General features: G+C 41.4%; 1 protein-coding gene across 3 annotated transcripts in view; it reads left to right on the forward strand.

Annotated features, from left to right (window-relative positions):
* LOC103462179 (semaphorin-4B-like) overlaps positions 1-22,568 on the forward strand; it is a 65,305-nt gene that overhangs the window by 18,592 nt on the left and 24,145 nt on the right. For all 3 annotated transcript variants that reach the window (XM_017304108.2, XM_017304109.2, XM_008404801.3), the window contains exon 2: positions 8,742-9,170. In XM_017304108.2, the coding sequence (XP_017159597.1) occupies positions 9,050-9,170 (121 nt within the window). In that variant the 5' untranslated portion in view covers positions 8,742-9,049. The remainder of the gene's footprint in view (positions 1-8,741; positions 9,171-22,568) is intronic.

The raw sequence follows: 22,568 nt of genomic DNA on the forward strand, positions 1-22,568 counted from the left end.
CTATATGATCTTTAGTTCCTTGCGTTTCCTTTGTAAAGGATGTTCCCACCCAAAGCAAAATGTTGAGCTCTTATCAGAGGGATTTCCTGATTGGTCAGAGAACTTTGTTAGACTCGAGTAGGTCATTGGGTTGGAAGTGTGGAAAGCTTCTCAATCCAGAAGAACAGAATGAAAACAAAGGGGGATTAGTGTAATCTTGGTGTATACAGTGGGCTAATAGCCATTATATTTTATAGCTGTAAATATAGCTTCTTTCACATCTAAAGAGGCTTCTACAGTTTCTATAACGGGGCTTTGAGTCTGACGCACGGCTCATAATTGACACTTTAAAAGTTCCTCAAGCTGCGGCGTCCCACTGTTCCCCCGTCAGGCTCGAATAATTTGAGGCGAGGGCACGTCTGTATTAGAGGGGAGAAGGTGACCCCAGCTCTCCTTCCAGCACTTATCTTCTCCGCCAGCTCTGTTTCACTCGCTCTTTCTGAAACGATAATTGCCACTTCCTGCGTGGCGGAGCCGGGCTCTGATCTTGAATGTTCCTCTGAGCCCATTGGACAGTAGATTACAGTAAGAGCAGAGCGCCTATTGGGGTTTGTCACAACTTGCAAGGAGACTCTCAGGAAGTCCTGCTGCTGAGTTTAAAGAAGCACTCCTGCAGCGGTTAACCATTTCACTTGGAGCCGTTAGGTCATACGAAGCATATTTATTGTGAAGTACCACAAAAGAAGGCCTTATAAGGCAAATCAGATGCATTTATGTGCTTTCCAAAGGGAAGGTAATGGATTTCAGACTGCATTAGAGGTTCTTGTGCTGTGTTCTCAGAAGTGTATTATTGTTGCCCTTTGGACTGAGGACTCTCTAATGAAGCATAACATTATGACTACCTGCCGTCTAAAGTGATGCTTGCACTTTTTTTCCCCTGTAAAGGCAAAAAAGGGTAAGTTGCTCTCTGGCTGAAAAACTATCTTCTATAAGTTGGGTAGTTGAGGCTGCTTTCAGCAAAAATAAACACACGCACACTCTCTCTCGCACACGCAAAATTCAGGCCAATCACACAATAGTTTCATACGCAGAAGGAGGTGAAAAAAATTGCCAGGGATGTTGTGACAAGGAAGTTGACAACAAAATGTTGCAATTTTCTTCAGGCATGTGCGACAATGAGAACTGATTTCAACAGTTCAGTCTAACAATGTAGATCAATTAATTCTTCTGGACGATTGAAGATGCTGTAATGTCTGCCTCCAGGATGCTGGAAACTGTGATCTTCATCCTCCTTGCATCAGATTTGTTTATCCACCTGCAGGTGAAACAAAGGCCAAAATATGTTAGCTGTGGCAAGAACTTTATCCTTCTAAAGGGCCAGAAATGGAGATTCTCATGAAATGATGTGAACATGACCTGCAACAAGGATAAGGTAGGAGGTCCGTTTCCAAGTAACATCCACATGGAAAGCAGAACCCAAGGTTTCCAAGCAGAACATTGCCAATACCATTCCTGTACGTCTGCCGGCTTGTCTGCTTTACGTTGCTGCTTTTGGCTTGGGGTGGGATTCAGCACGGGCACCCTGTCTGCTCTGGCAACGGACTGCAAGAACAAACCTTTGGTTCTGTTGAGACATTAACTTTGGCCAGCGGTGAGAGCTAGCTTGTCTGTTGGCTCAAACCACAGGGGCCAGCCTTTGCTCCCCATGCGAGTCCATTCCCTGGCTCACAGCTGGTTCTTCCTTGGACCGCTTTTGATTGATATTGTCTGCTGCGGTCAACTTTTCGAGATGCATGTCCACTTCCAGGACTAACTCTCCTCTTACTGCCCATTATATCCCACTAATGAAGAGACACTGCGTTTTTCCACTTTGCCTGTCAGTGGTCATAATGTCATTCCTGACTGATGGAAATTCACTGCAAGTATTTGAATTCGTGGCTCTGCTTCTACTAATCATGTTTCCGTCGTTTAAACTGTTAAATTCCATGGATTTGCCCAACTTTGCAACTCAAACCTCGCCGGAAATTGAAGTTTGAAAAACTCCAAAGCATTCAGTGACAATTTAGGATATGATTTTTATTTAAATTCACGTCTGCTGGGCAGCAAGATGAGCCGCCACCTGAGTGTTTCATCACACATTCAGGTTAGTACTTGGCACTATTCTTCATAATCAGAACCAATCTATTGGAACCTCATCATCATCGTATGCTGAAATGTTCCAGGGACATGACGCAGCAGGATGCATTACAGCCGGTGATCTTCACTCGGATAACTGTGTGAATAATTAATGGTACATGCATGAAAAGCAGTCTTCCTCATGCGATCAATCTGGCATCACACGCATAAATAATTGATTATATAAATGAATTTCAAATTTCAGTTTTTTATTTTATTATGAATAATCCTGTTGTCGAGGAAGTAACGTCCCAGTAGATTGAAGGATGAGGGAAATATGAAATGCAGTGTATTAAATAACTGGCCATTGATTAGTGGGGAATACTGCTGCTGTCTGGAATCATTTGTGCATACTTGTGATTATTATTATTGTAATTATCTTTTTTCAGAGGTAGTTTTGCCTTCGGGCCTCAGGATCCTGAACCTTCAGCCTGCCTCTGCTCAGAGTTACACCCATAAAAGTTGACGCATGCATGCTGGTTTCTGTGTCATCCTGGGTTAAACTCTTTACTTGCTGCGTGCCGACGCAGAGGCCGTTGTCGGTTTCAGATCCAAGATGAAGCGGTACCTGCAGGGGGAAAGTGAAATAGGAGAGTCAATATTTTTCTCTGAATATATTACATCTTGGGTTTTGGGTTTTGCTTTTTTTTTTTTTTTTTTTTTCCCCCTCTTGTGCGGTGTAATGAAGGAGCGCCACTGAAACTAAAACTAGATTGTAGGTAATTCTATTCTTTGTTGTTCTCACTAGGAGTATTTACTTTAAATAAGGATTTAATTTCCTGCAATGTGGGTTTTTTTTTTTCTTAAAGGTGAAAGCTGTTTTCCTTTTCTCCCGTGTCTTTGTTGTAGTCTGTTTTTATGAATGCAGGCCATATTAAAAAGCACCCAAGGACTTCGGTTGGAGGATATCCTGGAGATTTGTGTCTGATATACCTGTCAGCAAAGAACCCATTTAGCACCGCTGCACTCAAGAAGCATAACTCAGAGTGGACTTCCTGTTTTCTAAAGACTTTTTCTTTTTTTTTTTTTTTTTCTAACCTGTTTTGCAGATTTACTGTTCAAAGTGCTGACTTTTACAATGATGCATATTTGGGTTAGTTGGTTCAGTTGGAGAACGCCAACATGCAGATGTAGACAACACTGGTAAAGTCGTGTAAAACTAAATGCATCTTACTACTGCAGCATAATCTCTCAAAATTCTGTAAAAATCCAAAAAGAAGCGGACTGCTCACATTCAGTGATGCAAAATAACTATAGACACTTTCAAAACAAACTAATAGGCACACAAAATGTTAAAATTTAATGTTTTCTTCTCAGGTTTGATATATTGAACACCTGGTAAATAGTTTGGGATAAACTATCATCTACGTGGTCATCTACAGTACTTCCTGCCTGTGGTGGTCTTCTACTTGATGGGGTATTTTTGTTTAAAGTTGGAAACTCTTAAAAAAAATCATGAACTCATTATTCTTAACAGAAAAGTTGAGGATTTCTTACCAACCCCTTCTTCAAAATCCAGCATGGCTGCTCTGAATACAAAGTAGAGTTTAGAGTAAAAGTTTAACACTTCCAACATGTAGTTGGCATTTCTGTTCAGATGTTTGTGGCAATTTACTCTGCATCAAAGTTAATTTGTTAGGACAAACCTTGATCATAATAATGATGCCAAACTCTCTTTACCCAGTTCAGTTCTCATAATACAACTAAAACAAACATTTCCCAACATGTTTTTTTTTTCTCTTGTATTTATAAATACAAAATTAAAGACTGGCTTTTTCTTTTAAATAATAAAAAAAATCAGAGTGAGATTGTGCTACGACGGCAGAAAAAAGCCAGAAAAGCGATTTTTTTTTTTAAATTTATTTATTTATTTTTATTTATTTTTTTAACACACATCTTTAAGGCTGCCAATAAACTGGTCCACATCTGTATTATGACTCAGGGAACATGGTGAGCAACATCTACGTGCAGGTGTGTACTGCATCTGCAACCGGTTACGTCATGCCAGTCATCTGTTCCTCATCGTTGTCTTGCGCCTCTCTCTCTCTTCCCTCCATCCAGACGTGCTGATTCATGCTCGGGTGTCGGGTAAACTCGGAGTCACACTCGTTCGCTGTGATGATGAATTTACGATGAGTCCTGCCAGCTTGGGGAAACAATCGCTGCAGTCTCAGCTGCTGCACGGGGGCCCTTTGGAGTTTATTTTTAACCCAGACGTGATTTATTTAGCAGTCTGCTTTCTTGGTTTGTGTGAGCAGTCTGCTGAGCTCAAACCTGCGCCGCGCTGCTCCGGCTCATCTGTCCCTCCGCTGTTATGGTTCATTGTTTGTGTGCCGCGGCCGTCAGCCAGCCACTTAATTTTGTTTTCCATCGTCCGGGGCGCATATGGCTGCTTTCTTTATAACTGCTTTACAGCAAATAATGTCCGGTGCCACATTAACCATCTGTGAATGCATTTACCAAATTGGTGTCATTTTTCATTAGGCCAGATATTTAAAACTGAACTACTTTTGAGTGAAAATAACTTTATTCACCCCGTTTTGCTTTATTTTCGTTTGTACTTTTTTTTTTAATGCTGTGCCCTCATATGTGCAGATGTCTGATTTATGCTTTTTATTTCACATTTTCTGCTGCATTTTTACCTGTGCAGTGCAAATTAATGCTGGTTAAAATTCAACACAATGACAAACTAAGCATGGGCTGAATCCCAACACCAAACTATACCAGACTTTTAAAATTACACTTCAGCAGCTAAGATTTCTCTCAAAGTGCTTTTTTTTTTTTCCTTCCTCCCTTCTGTTTCTTAACATCTCCTTCACCAGCCAGTGTTGCCAGGCAGGATGGCATGTTTTTGTGTTGACACCAAATTCTGACTCTATGATCAGATTTCTTACGCAACCTAGCTCAAAGTCTCACTGTGTGGGCTTTCTCCCATTGACTTGGATTCCCTCTGGTAGATCTTCAACTCGGCCAATCGACGAACAGAAGAAGTTGTGGATGATGTCGATTTTCTGCTTGTAGTTGTAGCCATGGTGGCGGAGGAATTGAACAAAGCCGTCCAGTCCGTGTCGGCTACTCTTCCAAATATTGAATTATTATTAACAACCATTTTATGCAGTTCTCTCTTTGCAGTGGAGGAGAGGTGTTTACAGAGCAGGTAATTTCCGGTAAGCTTCATAGTGTCAAACTGGCGCATTGCATATGTCACAGACGAACGTTAGTGAGTCCTAACATAGTCCACGCTACCAGGAAGTAATAATTACTCTGTAGTTCTCATTTATTTGAGCTACATCACCATGTCTATATACACAAATGCATTGAATTCTTTTTGGAGATGTGAAGTTTTTGACGGGCAAGTCAAAGTCAAGTCTCATTGTGTTTTTGTTCTCATAGCTTTTTTTTTTTTTTTTTTTTATAAAATATGGCAAGACTCTTAATTTCCAGGTGGATTTTCGTAGAACAAACATCAAGCCTAAGGCACTGAATTGTATTCTCAATAAAGTTATAATGCTTTTCCAATGGGTAAAGAGGCCCATCACCACCAATCGTGCATTGATTGGCGATTTTGCACCCTTCCTATCCTCCCCCTAGTTGATTCCTGAACCAAGCCAGGACTGCCGCCCGCACTAAGCAGCCTGGCATAAATGTGAATTATAATGACAAACACAGCAAGGAGTCTCTGTCTTGTCAGGCTCCCACTGAGGTCTTTTCTGCTCAGTATAATGGCTCTATAAATCTCATTGAACAGCCAGCTGAACCCAAGACATAATGTCATTTTAAGGGTCAGACACCGAAAAAGACAAATTTCACAGTTCTGCAATATCAGGACATTTATCTAGTCCAACGGAACAGATTTTTCTTTTGAGTTTTTTTTCTTTTTTTTCTTTTTTATTCTCTTATCGTGTAAATTGCTGATGGATGTGTTAAATCAAGTTTATTTGTACAACACATTTCGGCAACAAGGCAGTTCAAAGCGCTTTAAACCATTAAAAACGAATAACAAATTATGAAACAAGTACTGAATGCAACATCTTGTTAAATCTTAACATCGAAATCAACCATGTTGATCAATGTTCCATTTTTTTTTTCAATCAACGGCGACTATAAGCTGGTGGATTTTTAACCTTGATTTAAAGGAACTCTGTTTCAGCTGTTTTGCAGTTTTCTGAAAGTTTGCGATGCATAGAAGCTGAATGCTGCTTGTGCATGTTTGGTTCTGGGAATACAGAGTAGACTAGAACCAGGAGACCCAAGTGATGTGTAACGCTTCTTGTATTTGTAAGAATTGATTTCAGAGATGCTGATTAATTGAATTAAAGTTGATCTATGAATGGAGATATTGGAATCTTAATCAAGGATCTAAGACTCTAAAGAAAACCTAATATTGCTGTTGGCTTGGGGGTCTTATTAGTGCATCTCTTTCCCTGATCGCTTTGCAGACATTGCTTACTTGACACCCAGTCCTGCATGTGAAGCTGGCCCACGTCACATGAACGCATGGTGTTCCCCGTCCTCTGAACTCGACGCGACCCGGCGGAGTGTGTCGTCCTGCTCATCCGTCACATCTCATCCGTTTCTGAACAGATGCAGATATTAATGGAGTCTCCGGAGAGGTTTAGAAGGTTAATGAATCTGTGGCTTCAGGCAATATGGCAGCAGCGTCAACCTTCACATATAGGGAGCAGCAGACCCTCGCCTAAACAAACAGATGGGTCCTCTTGGACCGAACATAGCTGGTCACTTGAACTGTATTAGGAACAGACACGTTTCATGTGACTTTATGGTTTAGCTGTTTTAGAGTAGAAATGCAACATGCATGGCTTTATATTTCATACGCTCTTGCAGTGTGGAGATTCTCTGGCCTATATAAATAGCCAACTCGCTTTTCCTTTTATCCAAGTCTGAGGAATCCCTCTGAACAACATCCTGTAGTATTTCATTAAAATTTTAAAAGACCTGAGGAGTTGCGTAAGGAAGCACCCTGGGAACATTGCGACCTGCAGATTCCTGCCGAACGGCTGCTGTGCATGTTGTCCCAGCAGGCATGAGGGGGACGACGGGAGGAGGTGGGGATGCAGCCAGCGGAGGCTGAGCTAGCGTCACTGAAGCTGCGTGAAACAAAGAGCCTGGTATTTGAGAGTTAAGGGCAGCGGTGTTCACAGATATTTTAAGGGACGTGCGCTCAAATGGGGGAGAATATAGGGCACCTTGTGCAGCACATGGAACGGCCGACTGCGGCTTATCTTAAGTGCAATATGTATTTTTTATTTATTTTTTTGCACAGTTGTGGCTAACTAGATGACCTTTTTTGAGTCTGTATGCTCCAGTTAACTAATCGATTGATAAATTGGTTGACGATTATGTCAGGTGCAGTAAGGTGCATTCAGAGTTCAGCTCCTCCGCCTCCAAACTTTGTCGTCTCAGGCAGCAGAAAGGCTCTAGATATCTTTCTGAACAGTGTTGTTTTAGCACATGCTCAGTCTGATTGTCTAAAATGGGAAAAGCTCAGTGGGAGCCCGTCTGGCCATGCCCTTGTTCTGTCGGAGGATTTATTAACTACCGTAAATGTTTGAAGGAGGTCACCTGGGAGTCGCTGTAATGATGCAGGAGACGTCATGTTCTCCTCTGTGTTTACGTTTTAAACTCTACCACCTTTTGCTAATGGGCTGCTCCAGCGGCCTGCACGGGGGAGTACAGGCTTATCACAGAAGAAGAATCCTCTGGTCTGTTCAATCAGCTCAAGTGTTTGTGTGGTCATTGCATCATATTTGTAGATTAATAATGAGGGGAAAAAAAACAGTTTTTATCTAACAGTGTGCAGCTGGTGGGGTAGGGGAGAGTGCTACTTCACTACATTTACACAACCTGGTCACTTTGGTACTTTCTCTAATAACTTGGTCACTTTAAAATACATTAAATTCACTCTTACACCCCCATACAACTTATTTATTCATTTGTATACATGTGCGTTTAAAAATTCCAGGCCTGCTTGTTCCAGCTCTTTCTGACTCCCATTTTCTTAAGAAATTCTGAGTTAAGCTGTGAACAAACATTGAATATAAGGTGGAGGTTTTTTAAGAGAGGCGTTGGTTTTAAATCAACATTAAAAAAACCTAAACCCATTGCAGTATTATCCATATGTTGTAGAGCAAATGGGCCTAAACTTTTCCTTAAACCCAACTTAAACTGAATAATTGAATCAAATCAGAAGTTTGTCGTTTGTACTTTAAATAAATATAATCTTGTAATGCTTTCTTTTGGATTCTAAAGGATTTCTGCTATTAAAAAATCTGCAACGTATCCTTAAGAAAAAGCAAAATTGGCCTCAGAAATCGGCATCAGGAAAAAGCCAGTCGGTGCATCTCTGCTTCAGATGACGACTAACATTAATTTCACCTGAAGTAGAGTTGAATTAAAAATTTCCCCACAAATTCAACTACATCGTTTTTAACTTGACTCCCACTCTAACAACCTTTTTGCTTTTGTCTCATCTTCATAGCAAAAGGCTGGATTTGGAAATTGGCAGCATCTTACTAAAGCGTCTTCTCATATCCAACATAAACGTTTCCTCTCCTTTCTCCCCACAGATCCAAAACGATTATCACTAAACGGCCACTCGTGTGAGTTCATCACTGACCCATCAGCTTTAGGTGCAAGAAAACAAGCAGCCGTTGAGCCAGGAAGGATTCCTGTTCTCCGCTCTAACTCTGGGACCTCTGGGAGCACAAGAATCCAGTCAAGGACACGTTCACTCCCTCCTTCGCCTCCCTTTCTCAGCCTGCAGGAAGATGGGAGTGAAAACATAGCTGTGCGGATTGAAGAGGAGCTCTTAATGAATTCCAGGGAATCCTGAAAACAAACTGAGTATTTGTCAGTGTGTCAGAACTCGGCGGCCATGTGCTCGGTAGCTGTGACCATCCGGCGTCTTCTGGCTGCCGCGCTGCTATTGGCTGGAGGCCTGGAGTCGGCGAGCGAAACCGAGGAGGACGTCACGCCACGCATCAGCTTTTCATACAGTGAGTAAACGCGTCCACCTGCTACGCTGTCAATAAAACATGAATTGAACAGTACAACAATTTGTATACTCATAATAGGTGGAAAAGTCATTGATTTACACATTTTAATTGACACATTTTTCTGCTCCTTTTCTGACTAATGTACAACAACTTCAGTGAATCTTAAATACATTTTAATTTCAGTAAGGTTGAGTTTTTTTTGTTTTTTTAAAATCAAAGTTCATTTTAATTTGGTGCATGCACTTAGGTCAAGTGTTTAAATATGCCTGCTGGAGAACAAACATCCATGACAAATGCTTACTTTTCCAACCAATTCTTTTTTTTTTAAATTTATTTTAACAATTTTTTTTATTGTATAATTCCAATTTTTCAAGTGAATCGTTGACAAAAAAAAAGATTCTTACTGATGTGTGTACTTGGTACTATAACTGAAAAGTACTACTAAATATATAAAACGGAGCTTTTTAGTAAATACACTTTACTGAAAGCAAAAAAACGGTGTTTTTTTTCCATCAGTGGATTCTTATGACAAACTTAGAGCTAAGTATTTCCAATTTTATTTTTTCTGCTTGTTGAAACACATCAACTTGAATAGTTAAAGTGCATGCAAGCTGGAAATGAAAATGTAATGCCGTGTAAAACTGAAACAGGAAGTGTTGGGATCTCGGGTTTTAACTGCGCTTGTTTTTCTTTTAGTTCACTAGATGTCAGGTCTGTAACATGGGTGCAAACAATAAAACAGCTGTTAAACTAAAGTTACAGGGGAGTTCATCAAAGGTCCAGGTCTTCCCAAAATGAAAGCAATCAGGTTTGAGGCTGGCAGCAGGAGTCTTGAGGGATACCACAAGGCCTGGGGGGCATGCATGCCAACTCAAAAATCAACCAGGGAACAAACGCCACATGTTCATAAATACATGCAGGTGCAGGTTTTTTGTTTGTACTGTGCATAAGATATGTTGCCTCTGTTTCATTTTGAGCTTTTATGGAGAGACTGGAGGGGGAAAAAGAGCCTGGAAGCTTCTCTGCAGCTTCAGTTCATTGCTGAAATGTTTACATACCTGAAGTTTTGATTTGTCTCCTCAGAACAACAAACCTCAATTTGTTTTATTGAAATTTTATGTGCTAAAACAACACAGTAGTGTTTATTTGTCATATTAAAGGAAAACAATGCATTATTAAACTTTGGATATATAATAATATTCAACACAAATTTCCACTGCACATCCACATAAAAACGCACCATCTCAATTGTACCACAACTGAATGTTAAAGATTAGTGCTTGTTCTTAAGTTGGCATGGTCTAGTCCAGGGGTGTCAAACTCCAGTCCTGAAGGGCCGCTGTCCTGCAGTTTTTAGATGTGCCACAGGTACAAAACACCTGAATCAAATGGCTTAATTACCTCCTTCTTGTGTAGGTAAGTTCTCCAGAGCCTTGCTAATGACCTAATTATTTTATTCAGGTGTGGTGCAGCAGAGGCACATCTAAAAGTTGCAGGACACCGGCCCTCAAGGACTGGAGTTTGACACCCCTGGTCTAGTCAAAGCCCATATCTAAATTTAATAGAGATGTGATGAGACCTGAAAATTGCTCTTCACAAACACACTCCATCCAATCTGACTGAGCTTGAGCCATTTTACAAAGAGAGAAGGGATCGTAACCCACTGAAAACCATAGATCACTTCATAACTATCTACTTTGCCTTGGCCTGTGACCAAATGTGAAAAATGTAGGGACAGTACACTACAGAGCGTGTGCCAAGTGTGAATAGATTAACAATTCTAGTTTGTATGACTTAGGACTTAGTTCTGAGGAGACATGACTCTAGCTGTAAGACACTGGATGTCCAAAAGACGTTTGGTTCTTCCTCCATTTTCTCTCTAGTTGTCCATTTTTAGTAATATGCAGCCATCTGCTACCCAGGAACTTGACGTCTAGCTGCTGATTTTAAATGGAAAGCCTTTTCGCAGCTGACTGCGTCATTAAATGCAATCACACTGCATAAACTATATATGAAGTGTGGATTAAGCTGTATAACCTAACAGCAGGCTGCTGTGTTTTCAGCATTCATTCAGCTGACAGCCTTTTGGTAATGGATTGATGCTCTGTGGGAGCTTTTGACAAACAGGAACGCTGTTCAGATGTGGCTGTCAAGGGAAAATTGACCGGTTTTTCTTTTTCCAGGAAAGCCTCTCTTTACAAACCATTTGTGAAGCAGACAGTTGTTCATAAGCAACAAGTTGCTCCTTAAAATCGCCTCCTTTCTTTCTTTTCAACGTTTCTCTGTTCTCATGCTTGGAGACACTCCGGTCTAACTATAGGCGCGACGGCTACACACCGGTTCGCTTCTCAGCCAACTGCGTGAGGCGTCAAACGTACCACCCTACTTGGCATCATCCACCATTAAGAAGAGACTATTCTCCTTTTTTAGCGTGAAGGGACTCCATTGATGAAACTGACTGGTTCCCAGCAAATTGGTATTTTTTCCACTCTCCAAAGTTTCCCCTTCCTCTGCATTAGTGATCCAAATTCCATCTGCTCTGACACAAAACACGTGTAAGGCAGCACATTTTGATTATATCGGTATAAAATGTCTTTGGCACACATTGCACATTTTTCATAAACAAAGTGTTCAACTTTACTGCCTTGCTGAAAGTTTCTCCTAAAAACCAGGATCTCTATTTTTGGTGTGTGCTGCCTATAAGAACAAGGGGTCCCTGGATATTTTTCTGAGAGGGGATCCTTGCCCTTTTCCTAGAAAAGCATCCTTTATTTTTTTTTTCCTTTCCCCCTCCATTCCTCTTTTCTTGCTCCTTCCTTCTCTCCTAATGAGCAGGCTAATCTCAGATGTGCAGTGAGTGAAAGGGTTTTGTGGCAGAAGGAGGGCTTGTCTGCTTTCCATTATGCCTTACAGGCTTCAGGGCAGTACATAGAGTATCAAGAGGCTTGAAGCAGTAAGTGAGTAAGTGTTGGTTAGGCAACCATGCAGCACGTATCCCTGTTGGTTGTCAGGAACCTCTTTGGCAGCTTGTCTTCCTACAAAGATGCCCAGAGAAAGCTTTTTCTTCTTTAAAGCTGCTTTTGCCTTGAGAAAATGGACATTGACAAATTATGCATTAAAACCAAAGTATGATGCAGGAAAGCGATGCGTCTAAAACACCATTGCAAATACTGCTGCAGGAGGGGTTTAGGAACCTGGCACACTGTTTCCTCTGGACTTTGATGGTTGTGTGCGAAAACAAACGTCACACAACCACGTGACCAGGTGTCGACTATTTGAATTTGGCCCAATCAACCTGGATCCTTGAGTCTTCCCAAGTGAGGCATTGCTCTATAGGGAACTATAGGTTCCCTTCTCCAGGTGAGGCACTATGTTTTATGTAATCCTGTGCTGTCAATGACTTTGAATCGCTCATTGTTTGATTTTGCCAGGACCTTAAGTCTTGACCAATACAACCCCCAGAAAACCAGATGGGATGATGATGATATGTTCCCCTTGGTCAGAGGCCAAGGTTCTCAGTAGCAGACAGGTTGACTGCTTCCTCAGGGTTCAGGTCGAGTCTCTGCCTCAAACAAAGGAATGCAAGTATGTTGATGTGTTGTTTACGAAGAATGGCAGAATGGAACATTGTGGACATACTGGGGCTTTACTCCTGAATCGGAACACAAAGTTCTCCATTTTCTGATCTGCCTGTCAGCAAGGCTCTATCTTAGAGATGGGGTTCTTCCCTCTGTCAACTGGAGAGAAAGCACAGAGCAGACTGGCTGCTCTGGTGGTTCAGGAAGCCTCTCGTGCCTTGTTTCCACCCACTCGGGTGCCACTTTTACAATTTTTTCCATTGTAAAGCCAGCCCATACAACAGACCCGTACCACACCATTCCTGGTCCCTCTTCAGTTGCAGGTCTGTAGGACAATTGGGATGGAGCTACTAGCTTCACATAACTGTGTATTTATTGCGTGACAGAAATGTGTCACCACTTGCAACGAGCACAAGACATTCTAGCTCATCACGCTTGTTGTTGCACTATAAGACAAACCATTAGCTGTTTGGGTTCAACCCGGCCTTCCTATTGAGAGTAAAACTGAGTGGAAAGGCTGCCCTGAATACGCCAGACCATAAAATAGGGTACCGAACCATACCGTACTGTTCAATGTAAGTGAAACTTTTTTTGTTTTTGTTTTTTTTCTGGTGAAAACCCAGGGTAGGCCCAGAACTCTCTGAGGAGGTTGATGATGGCAAAGCGGTAGGTTCAACAGGTATGATCTGAAAACCAACATGATCCAAAAATCACTTTGTTGTATAATTGTTTACTTTTAATTGAGGTCTTAGTAGGAGACTTTTCCTTCTAAAAGGAAAAATATTGGTCAGTTCTGCTGTAACGACTTTCACATAGACGTCCTGTAGGAAACAAATGATGATTGGTGCTGATTAATGGATGCCCGGTGTGCACCATGTCCTTTCTAGTCTCTAAGTTAATGTTTAGCGGATATTGTGTGCCCTCTCTCATGCATGCTAATCCACTGACCTTGGCAATGTGTGGACCACAGTTCAGCAACCAACAGAGGAGGAGTTGAAAAAAATATGTGGGGGGGAAGAGTGTAGAGTTGGCTGGGGTCAGATAAAATACTCATGGGGTTTTAGACATGCTCCGATGCCCACCTAAATCCCAGCAGAGGACACGCCCACTGATCCTGAAAGAAAAGCAGCCTGTGGCTTCCAGCAGAGGTGGCACTCACAAGTGCCTGCACATAAAACCGCAACGGGTGCAACAATGGAGTATAATTACAGCACATCAGCTCCGTTTGTTTCAGACATTTTAATGACTTTGTTGCTTGCACGCTCCAGGGAACGTATAGAAGCGCTCAGTCTGCACAGATTTCCAACAGCAGCCTTTTGATTTAAAGAAAATGGCAGGCGATGAGAAGTCTTTGTGTTGCCGTTAATCGAGGAGGACGGAGAAGAATGTGAGGTTAGAGTGTAATCGGGTTTTTTTTTTTTTTTGTATTGCACCGATGAAGGGTCCAAGAAAAATGTGGTTTATTTTCCACCCATTTAAAAAATAATTTTTTTTTTTATGTGGTGGGTGGTGCTAGGTGTTCATCACCCTGGTTGCTTGAGTCTCTCTAACAAATGTCAAACTTGTTGGATTCATGTGGATGTCAAGCAGGATGTTTGCTTTTTCTTACCTTCCTCAACATTAAAACCGAACAGAATATGCTCCATTTATCCCATGTTCTTGTCTGACAGGCCGTTTATGATCTTGTCGATGTTGTATGAGTTTATGCCAGGTTTAAAATCGACTCTGCTGTGCAAGTAAATCCTACTAGAACATGCTGATCCATGCATCCTTCAGCTGCTATAGTTATGTGCACTATGTACGTGAAAAAAAAAATTAAATAAAAAATCAAACTGTATATGGAAACAAGTTTTGGCATAAAGTTTACTTGATGCTTTCAGATGTTGGCTGACGCTGTCAGCTGCTTTACAACACATTCTGCTCCCCAATTTCTGTATTTTGTCAGCAAGGGCAAAATGAAAAAGCCCTTCTATGAGTTGGCAGTATGCAGCAACAAGTGTGGGAGGGGCAGAACTGCATTACTTTGAGTACTCTAGTTATGACACAATTTCTTGTGCACATTTTCGACCAGACTTTTTTTTTTTTTACCACTCAACTTTCCATGAATTCTTGGATGCAGCTCTTTGTGAACAACCGACTTCTCTGTTAATAAACTTACATTTTCCATTTAGGGTGTGTTTTCAGCAGTTTTCACTGTGATTGTTTAGGCCACAACATAACACATGTTTGGAAAGTCTTTAGGCTTTTTATGTTTATATTTTATTTTAAATATTTTTAATTAAATATTCACATTTTCAGACATTGGGTTTAGGATTTTGTCAGCAATAATAATAAATTAAAATGTGCTAAAAGAGACTCTTGAATTGCATCAGCCGAACAAATGTATACAATTTTCTCTTTTTAAAAACAATTAAATCACTTAAACATATTAACTTTTAATAATAAGCTGAAAAGACACACTTGTCTTAAAACAGTCCAGTGCATTACAATTTGGACATTTGACACCATTTTTAGGATTTAAATCTTTATTTTATCAGGATAAAAGTGCATTGAAATTAAAAACCTCCTTTTCAAAGGAGTTCTGGCCATGAAGCACCAACAAATACAAAAAAGATAGTTGGTAGAAAAGGTCAAGCTATAACAAAAAAACTGGTACATGTCATGGAATCCACCTCAAAACATTTTAGTTTAGATTTAAAAGCACTAACTGAGATAAATTCAGTCAATCATGACACAATCAGTTTTATTTATGAAGCACCCTTCATCCTAAAAGCAGCTCAAAGTGCAACGTTTCACATAACGGTGTGATCGAGTCCAAGCTTGTTTATGCAGTAGAAGAAACTTAACATTTGATTTGAGTCACATCTGGAAGGGTAGCACCAGGCTTCTCATGCGTCCCTCATTAAAACTTTCTTGATCCTGTTCCAGGACGTTAACGCGCTCCACATGCCTCGTTCTGATGAACAGGCATGCAGAAACGGTCTTTCTGGGCTTGCCTGAGAAGACTGGAGATGCATCCAAAAGACAACATTAATGGGGCAATTTTTCTTTAAAGTGGCAGCAACTGGCCTTCCTTTGGAGAAGTTTTGCTGCCATAACCCACAAATACATTGACTAATCCAATGATCCTTCGCTCGTTTGGGTCCTCATAGCTTCATGACCGCAGGAATTAAATGCAGCAGGGAAAGGGCAAGAGTTAAAACTGCCATTTAGCTAAACCTGTATGCAAGACGAGGTAAACCGTCAGCAAAGAGTATAAATCCATATGTTGGGACACTTCTCCTCTGTCAACGCTGTGGGTGAGTGGAGAGATTGAGCAACTTCAGGCTGCTCTTCTCATCAAGAGCCTCTCCAGGGACTTCACATACAGATGGAAACATGGCAGAGGACTGTGTTTGGATGATGTGGCACCACTTCAAAGACCTTTAACATGCCAGTCCAAAAGTGAGGGGCTCTTCACAAACTGGAAGCCGAAAAATCGACAAGTGGGCATTGACTTGTAGAGTACAACGAGGGGAGTCCATGACTGCAGAGAAACCGTCTGTAATGACGTTTAAGCCAGCTGGGTTTTTGGTAGACATGTGGCTTTATTCCCCTGCTCTGAAACACTTGGCTGAGCTATAGAAATATTATGTCATTCATTAAGCACAATTCTCAAGTGTCCTCAGTCATGCCAATGGCATTTTTCTCCATAGATGCTGCTGGTAAAACAATGAATTTGCGCTAGACATACTTCCTCAATTGTTGAATATCTTTTAGGATGCATTATTTGTTCATCGAGTGAGTCTTTAAGGGTCCTCTTGTGTTTCAGTCTCTGCACACACTCTGGCCTCATTGTTGTGTGGACATTTTGGGCGGGGTGGTGTGACAGGGATGTTCTGGGACTGACTCTGGCAGGTGATCCATTTCCTTAGCGCGGCAGCTAAGCATGTTTCTGTTATCAGTCTTAGCCTGACGGCCTTCCTGCTTAGTGAGAGTCAGTCACACTGGGGGGGAGGAGTTGGACAAATGGCGTTGGCTAGGTCTGTACAAAATAAAAAATGGTCATAAACCAGGTGCTACACTTTCAAAATAAAGAAAAAAAACTTTCTTGGAACATCCAAATGAATACTGGCAGCCTTGGATTTTTAAGGAAATGACTTCATGGCTGGAGTGTAGAGGTGCGCCAATCGATCGGTCACCGATCATAATAGGGCCGATTTCCGTGAAAAAGTGAATGATCGGTGATCATTGGCTCTTGTTGCCGATACCGATCACCTGCTTGTCATTTCGCAGCCTGCCTGTGCAGCTGGTCTCCTCTTTCCTTCACACTGCGCAAACGCGCAGCAACAAATCCTAAGCGATGTGGAACTGTAACGCACTGAGTGACTGGGGAAGTTTGCGTGTTGGGGCGGAAAATTGAAGCACGTCAAAATGCATCAACACGACAAATCTAATATGGCATAAAAACAATGCCATACTTGACGGAGTTTGGCTACATCGAGGCTCACTGCAGTAAAAAAAGACATACAGAGGATCAGATGGCAGGTAAAGCAGCGCACAGCTACAAACACTCACCCGGATTAGCATGACTGTCGGAAAGCTAAACAAATACCCCGCAAAATTATTTAAGTCTTCAAGCTGCGATGCAAGACACTGGTTCTGCTCACACTGCTACAGGTAGTAATATTTCACAGACGGAGCACCGCTTCTGCTCCACCTGGTAGTGACTCTCACACCGAACCTCTGCTTAAAGCTGCAGCATCTAACCTAAAAAAAAAATACATTTTACATACGTATTAACTTTCGCTGTCCTAACATGAGACAGATGATCTCTGAAAAAATAATCGATCTCCTCCCAGTTCTGCATAATTACTCCGCTCAGTCAGAAACAGCCAATCAGAACTAGCAGTAATCAGCTAGCCGCCATGCTATCAGGAAGTTTTCATTCAGTAACTCTGGATTGTTTATTGTAATGGATCCTGTATTTGCCTTTGAATGTTAAGTTTTATACTTGAATTTTTTGGCAATGTTAAGAGGTTTTATTTTGGCTCTTTGCATTATTTAGCCTCTTCAGAGGCTTCAAATGTTTTCAGTCTGTTAAAGATGGTATTACCGATAGCAATACAATTTGCAGAATGCCTGTTTTGTTTAGTTCTTGGAAAAAGTTATTACAAACAAGTTCTTGTCTAAATTAAGGTGAATTTATGGTTCCTTTTTCCACATAATGTAACCGGTAGTCTTTGATAAAAAATAATTATGCGATCGGTATCGGTGATCGGCCTTGATGGGTTATCGGTATCGGCAGGAAAAAACCTAATCGGCACATCTCTACTGGAGTGGAGTCCAGTCAGGCCAGTAGTTGGTCGTTTACTGGGCCCAGGGCTGTTTGTCTGCTAAATAAATGCAGATAATTGTCAAAGACCATCAGGGAGGGTGTTCTTGTCCCACTTTAATCAGTCCAAGTTGGCATCTTGGTGGCAGGTCTAAACGGCTACTATGTGACTTCAGAGCAGATTTTTTTTTTTCCTTTTGGACATTTATCTAACTGCATGTTCATCACCAGTTACCTTCTTCCGAAGTCTCCTTTTAGCAATCCTTGCGTTCTTCAATTGGTCCTATTCTCTGCAGTTGACACGTCGTGTTCTTGGCTTCACAAAGGATGGAACAGTTTGTTCTTTGCTGCCATAACTGTAAAGCAGGACTTTCATTGAGGCAAAAAAATCTTTCAGGACAATATTTACCAGACCTTGTGAAAAGATTTGACAAAAAATAAAGTCTGAGGAGTTTCCCGACACACAACAAGCACAGACGTGTTTGTTATGCATTGCTAGTGAGAAAATTATACCATCTATCCATCTTTGTATCGTTAGGGTCGCCATATTTGTTTAAACGGCTCACCCAAGACAACACAGAGTGACTCTCTGTCTCACCAATGTTGTATCTAGGATTTTGTAAGCTTTCAGGTGCAGTGTCGCGTGGGTGCATGTCGTCTTAGGATGCATCAATGAGATCTGAAAGCCTTTAATTACAGAATATCACACCACATGCAGGATGTGTCTTCACCTTGTTTTGATGCATTGACTTCATGCTCACTTTAGGCTTTAGGTCTCTTAGACGCCATAGCATTTTCATCAAACACTTAATTCATGTTGTTTTTTTTGTTTTTTTCCCCCAGCGGTTGCCTTGATGGAGTTTCTACCCTGGTTGCCCTTTGGCACCATTAACACATTTCTGAAATATAATCCTGTTAGGAATCACTGGACAAAGTTCGCCCTTGGCCTCTGCTTATTATCTTCAAGGTGCATATGTCTCTTTATTATGGCTGGCATAAGTTCACACGCTATCACATATAAATGGCATGGAAACAAACTTAAATGTTTTTATATTGCAAGCACAAGCGTCAACGTATTTTATTAGCTTTTAAAACTAACATAGTTGTGCATTATTGTAAAGTGAAATGCAAATGCAAAGTTGTTTTTTTGCTGATTAACAAGAAGAAAACTTCAGCGTTCTTTAATATTCAGCCTCCTAGAGTCAATAACTTGACTTTGGCTATTTTTGTTTCAGCATAGCCCATCCAAAAAAACAAACAAACATGGGACCTGGGTAGACGGGTGCCTGAGGCTGCAGCCCTGGGAAGCGCTGCCCTTAAAGAAAAAGTGTCCGCCTTGAGAGAGCAGGAACATCTGTGCTCATCTGATTTTTTTTTTTTTTTTTTTCACTCATGTTCTTTGCAAAGTAGCTTGAGCTCTTTCAGACGAGATGGAGATGGTCCTTCCCAACATTTAGTTTTTGCAGCCACCTACACGTTTTCTTCCAGGATTTATTTCCATCAATCACACCATCAATAGATCAAAATACAGAAATTTGACTGATTTAGGTCATTTTATTTGGTATCTGTTAGATTTAATTTAGGGGTATCAGACTCACTGGGGTGTAGTACATAAGAGACCATGCATCATTTTTCTTCCATTTCACTTAAATTATGATAAAATGAATACAAAACTGACTTTTATGCCTACTTTTATCTGTTTTGACATTATTTTTATTTAAGTCAAAAGGAATAAAAATGCACACCTAAAACAGTTCTGCTTCTTTGTATCGTTTGCCAGTACGCCCTTGATGTCCTAAAGTGGATTCACACTACGACTGGTATCAGGGTCTCTCTCTGCCTCCTGCACTCCCCAACAAATGGCAACAATGACTTGATGGCCTTGATGTTGGCTTCTTTCGTCAGTGCTGTCGTCACATCATGCGAGACTGAGCCTGTGTAGGCCATTGTAGTCTTGGATCGCAGATTACCAATTCTTGTATATTTTCTGTCTTCCCGTCTGAAGGAGTTGCGTTCTGGTTCTGGTTTTCACAGCCTGGCTCGAAGTGAACCTCTTTGCCCTTGTTACCCAGTTGCCTTGTGACTCGGCTCATGCTGCCCTAGTAAATCTGGGGCATGTTTACACTAGGCTCTTAGAGTCCTGGCAAGAGTAACACCAAGGCTGCCAAGCCATCACCCCCGCCTTTTATGTGCTGTTAAACTCTGGAAAAGGAGGGGGTTGATCCTGGTCCCTTTTTTTATTATTTTTTTATTTTATCCTCACACTGCTGTGTGTTTGCATGCATTTATCTGCAGACTGCTACTCTATTATGAGATGTCGGTTTATCTTAACGTTGACACTCTAGAGGCTTCTAGCTGGGTTGGCTTTGACCAGCTCGTTCTTTTTAAACCAAAATGAGGAAAAGGTACGAGTTAAAATTGGTCTCGACGTTTGAGCCACAATGGCATAAATGCAGCTTTATATATATATATCACACAAGGTTAGTTGAGACACTTATGTAATTATCTTTTCATCCTTTCTATCCCATCTTGGTATATACTGGGGAGCATGCGAACATTTAATCCTCAAAAGTAACATGTTGGAAGATAAATTGGGCAAACGCAACGGGTCCGATCACCTCCCAAACCAAACCTCTGGAGTGTTCCAGCTCTACAGCGTATCGGGGTTTGTGACCTTGAAATTTCCATCCCAAATTTCTTCAACTAATTTTCTTCCGTTTGACGCTCGCGTTGTATTTTGTAGGGCTGGTGGTGCCTGCCAGTTTACTACATAAACACAGACAATAAGGCAGCCGTGTTGATGGTAGGTGCGATGATCCCTGGCAGAGAGCCTGACCTGCTGACAGCCAGCTGATTAAACCACCGGGTGATGAATGGAAATCAAGTTTGAGTGCGAAACTGTTTATATCCGTAGATGCTACATTGAGATACTCCACTCCATCATAGCGTGGAAAAAACTCGAAAGATAACCTCTTGAAATGGCTGCATCTTGACATTTGTTACTGCCTGACATTCAGGTTTTTTTTTTTCTTTCTTCTATTTTTTTTGTCCGGTGTGCATACTCTGCTTTTCATAGGTCAAGCTCTCGGTCCAATCATCCCGGTTACCACAACTCCGTCAGACCCGTCCACCCCCTGATAAATACTCTTTGTCTGCCCTCTGAGTAAAAGTTTCATGAGTTTGCTCTCCAGTGCTCGTTATTCCATTGTCCGTCTGAGAGACTGTCACCGTGATTTATGTCAGAGAGTTTTAATATGCCGAGGAGAGGCTGCCGTTTGGTTCCAGCGAATGTCCCAAACCCTTGGGAGCCTTGACAGTCGGGCCATGATATGTCCCCCTTTAGGGAGGAGAGACGGGCCTCCTTTGTCTGCCGAGTGTCCGCAAAGTCTTAGGATACACATCTTTATGAGCATTTACGAATACTTTAATTGGGTTACCTTTACCTTTTTCCCTTTCTCCATGCAGGAAGACTTGTGTCCTGAAGGACCCACCAATGACAAAAGGGAGTTTTTTGTTTTTCTCTTCTTCTTTTTCCCCCCCCCGCTCTCTGTGCCTTGATTTTTAGTGGCAGGCCCTGGTCCTGATTGACTCCAGATGTCACTGCGTTTTTAAAAGAGAGTAATGTGGAAAGGGCCCAGCGTTTTGAATCTGGACGAGATGCGGCTGCACAGCTGGCTTTCACTCCCACAAGGGGAAGGATGATCATCTGCCAAACTGCCTCGAGTGCAAGATGAACCATTTGTGAGCACGTTGAGAAGTTTACGTCGCGGGCTGTAAACATTTACTGCGGTTTTCTGCCTCTATTTGCATTATGGCCCAACGCACCACCTGGGGCGTTGAAGCTAAACGTGGGGCTCGGTTCCTTTTATTTATTTATTATTTTTTCTTGCCATCAGGATAGTTGGGATGTGAACTGGTTTTCTGGTTGTTCACTGAGAGTTTGGGGGTGTTGGGTGGGAGGGTTGTAAATGGCTTAATTGTGGCAGATATTAGCTTTTACAGCCCTGGCTAGAAGCTCGTAATCTTGTGTGGATAAACTCGTAGAGTTTGTGACCACCACTTTTTTTTTTTCTTTTTTTTTTGGCACAGAGAGGCCATGGAGTGCATTTCGAATGTTTGGAATAAGCAGGAAGAGACAAACATTTACAAAGACGGCCCTAAATTGCAAACAGTTTAGAAGTATGACAAACAATAGATGGAGAGACGTAGCGTCCTGCTCATTTAAAGCCTGAATGACTAAAATCACCCATTGCAACTCTTGGACAAATAATTTTTTTAGGACTCTTGTGACACCATGTTGGTGTTATTATTTAGTCTTTTTGGAAAACCGCTTGCACATTAAATGTGACTGGGCGTAATCTAAAGGTAAACTGCTTGCTTTCAGTAAAACAAAACAAAAATAATGTGGTTCAGAAATGGAGCTGGAAATGTCAAGGATGGTTAAAAGTGTGGAAGAAGAAAAAGATAGAAGTTGTTTTACTTCTAAAATTCAGAATGTGGACTTTG

Source organism: Poecilia reticulata, chromosome 3 (genome assembly GCF_904066995.2).
Source record: "Poecilia reticulata chromosome 3, P_reticulata-male-v2, whole genome shotgun sequence".
NCBI classification, from domain to species: domain Eukaryota; kingdom Metazoa; phylum Chordata; class Actinopteri; order Cyprinodontiformes; family Poeciliidae; genus Poecilia; species Poecilia reticulata.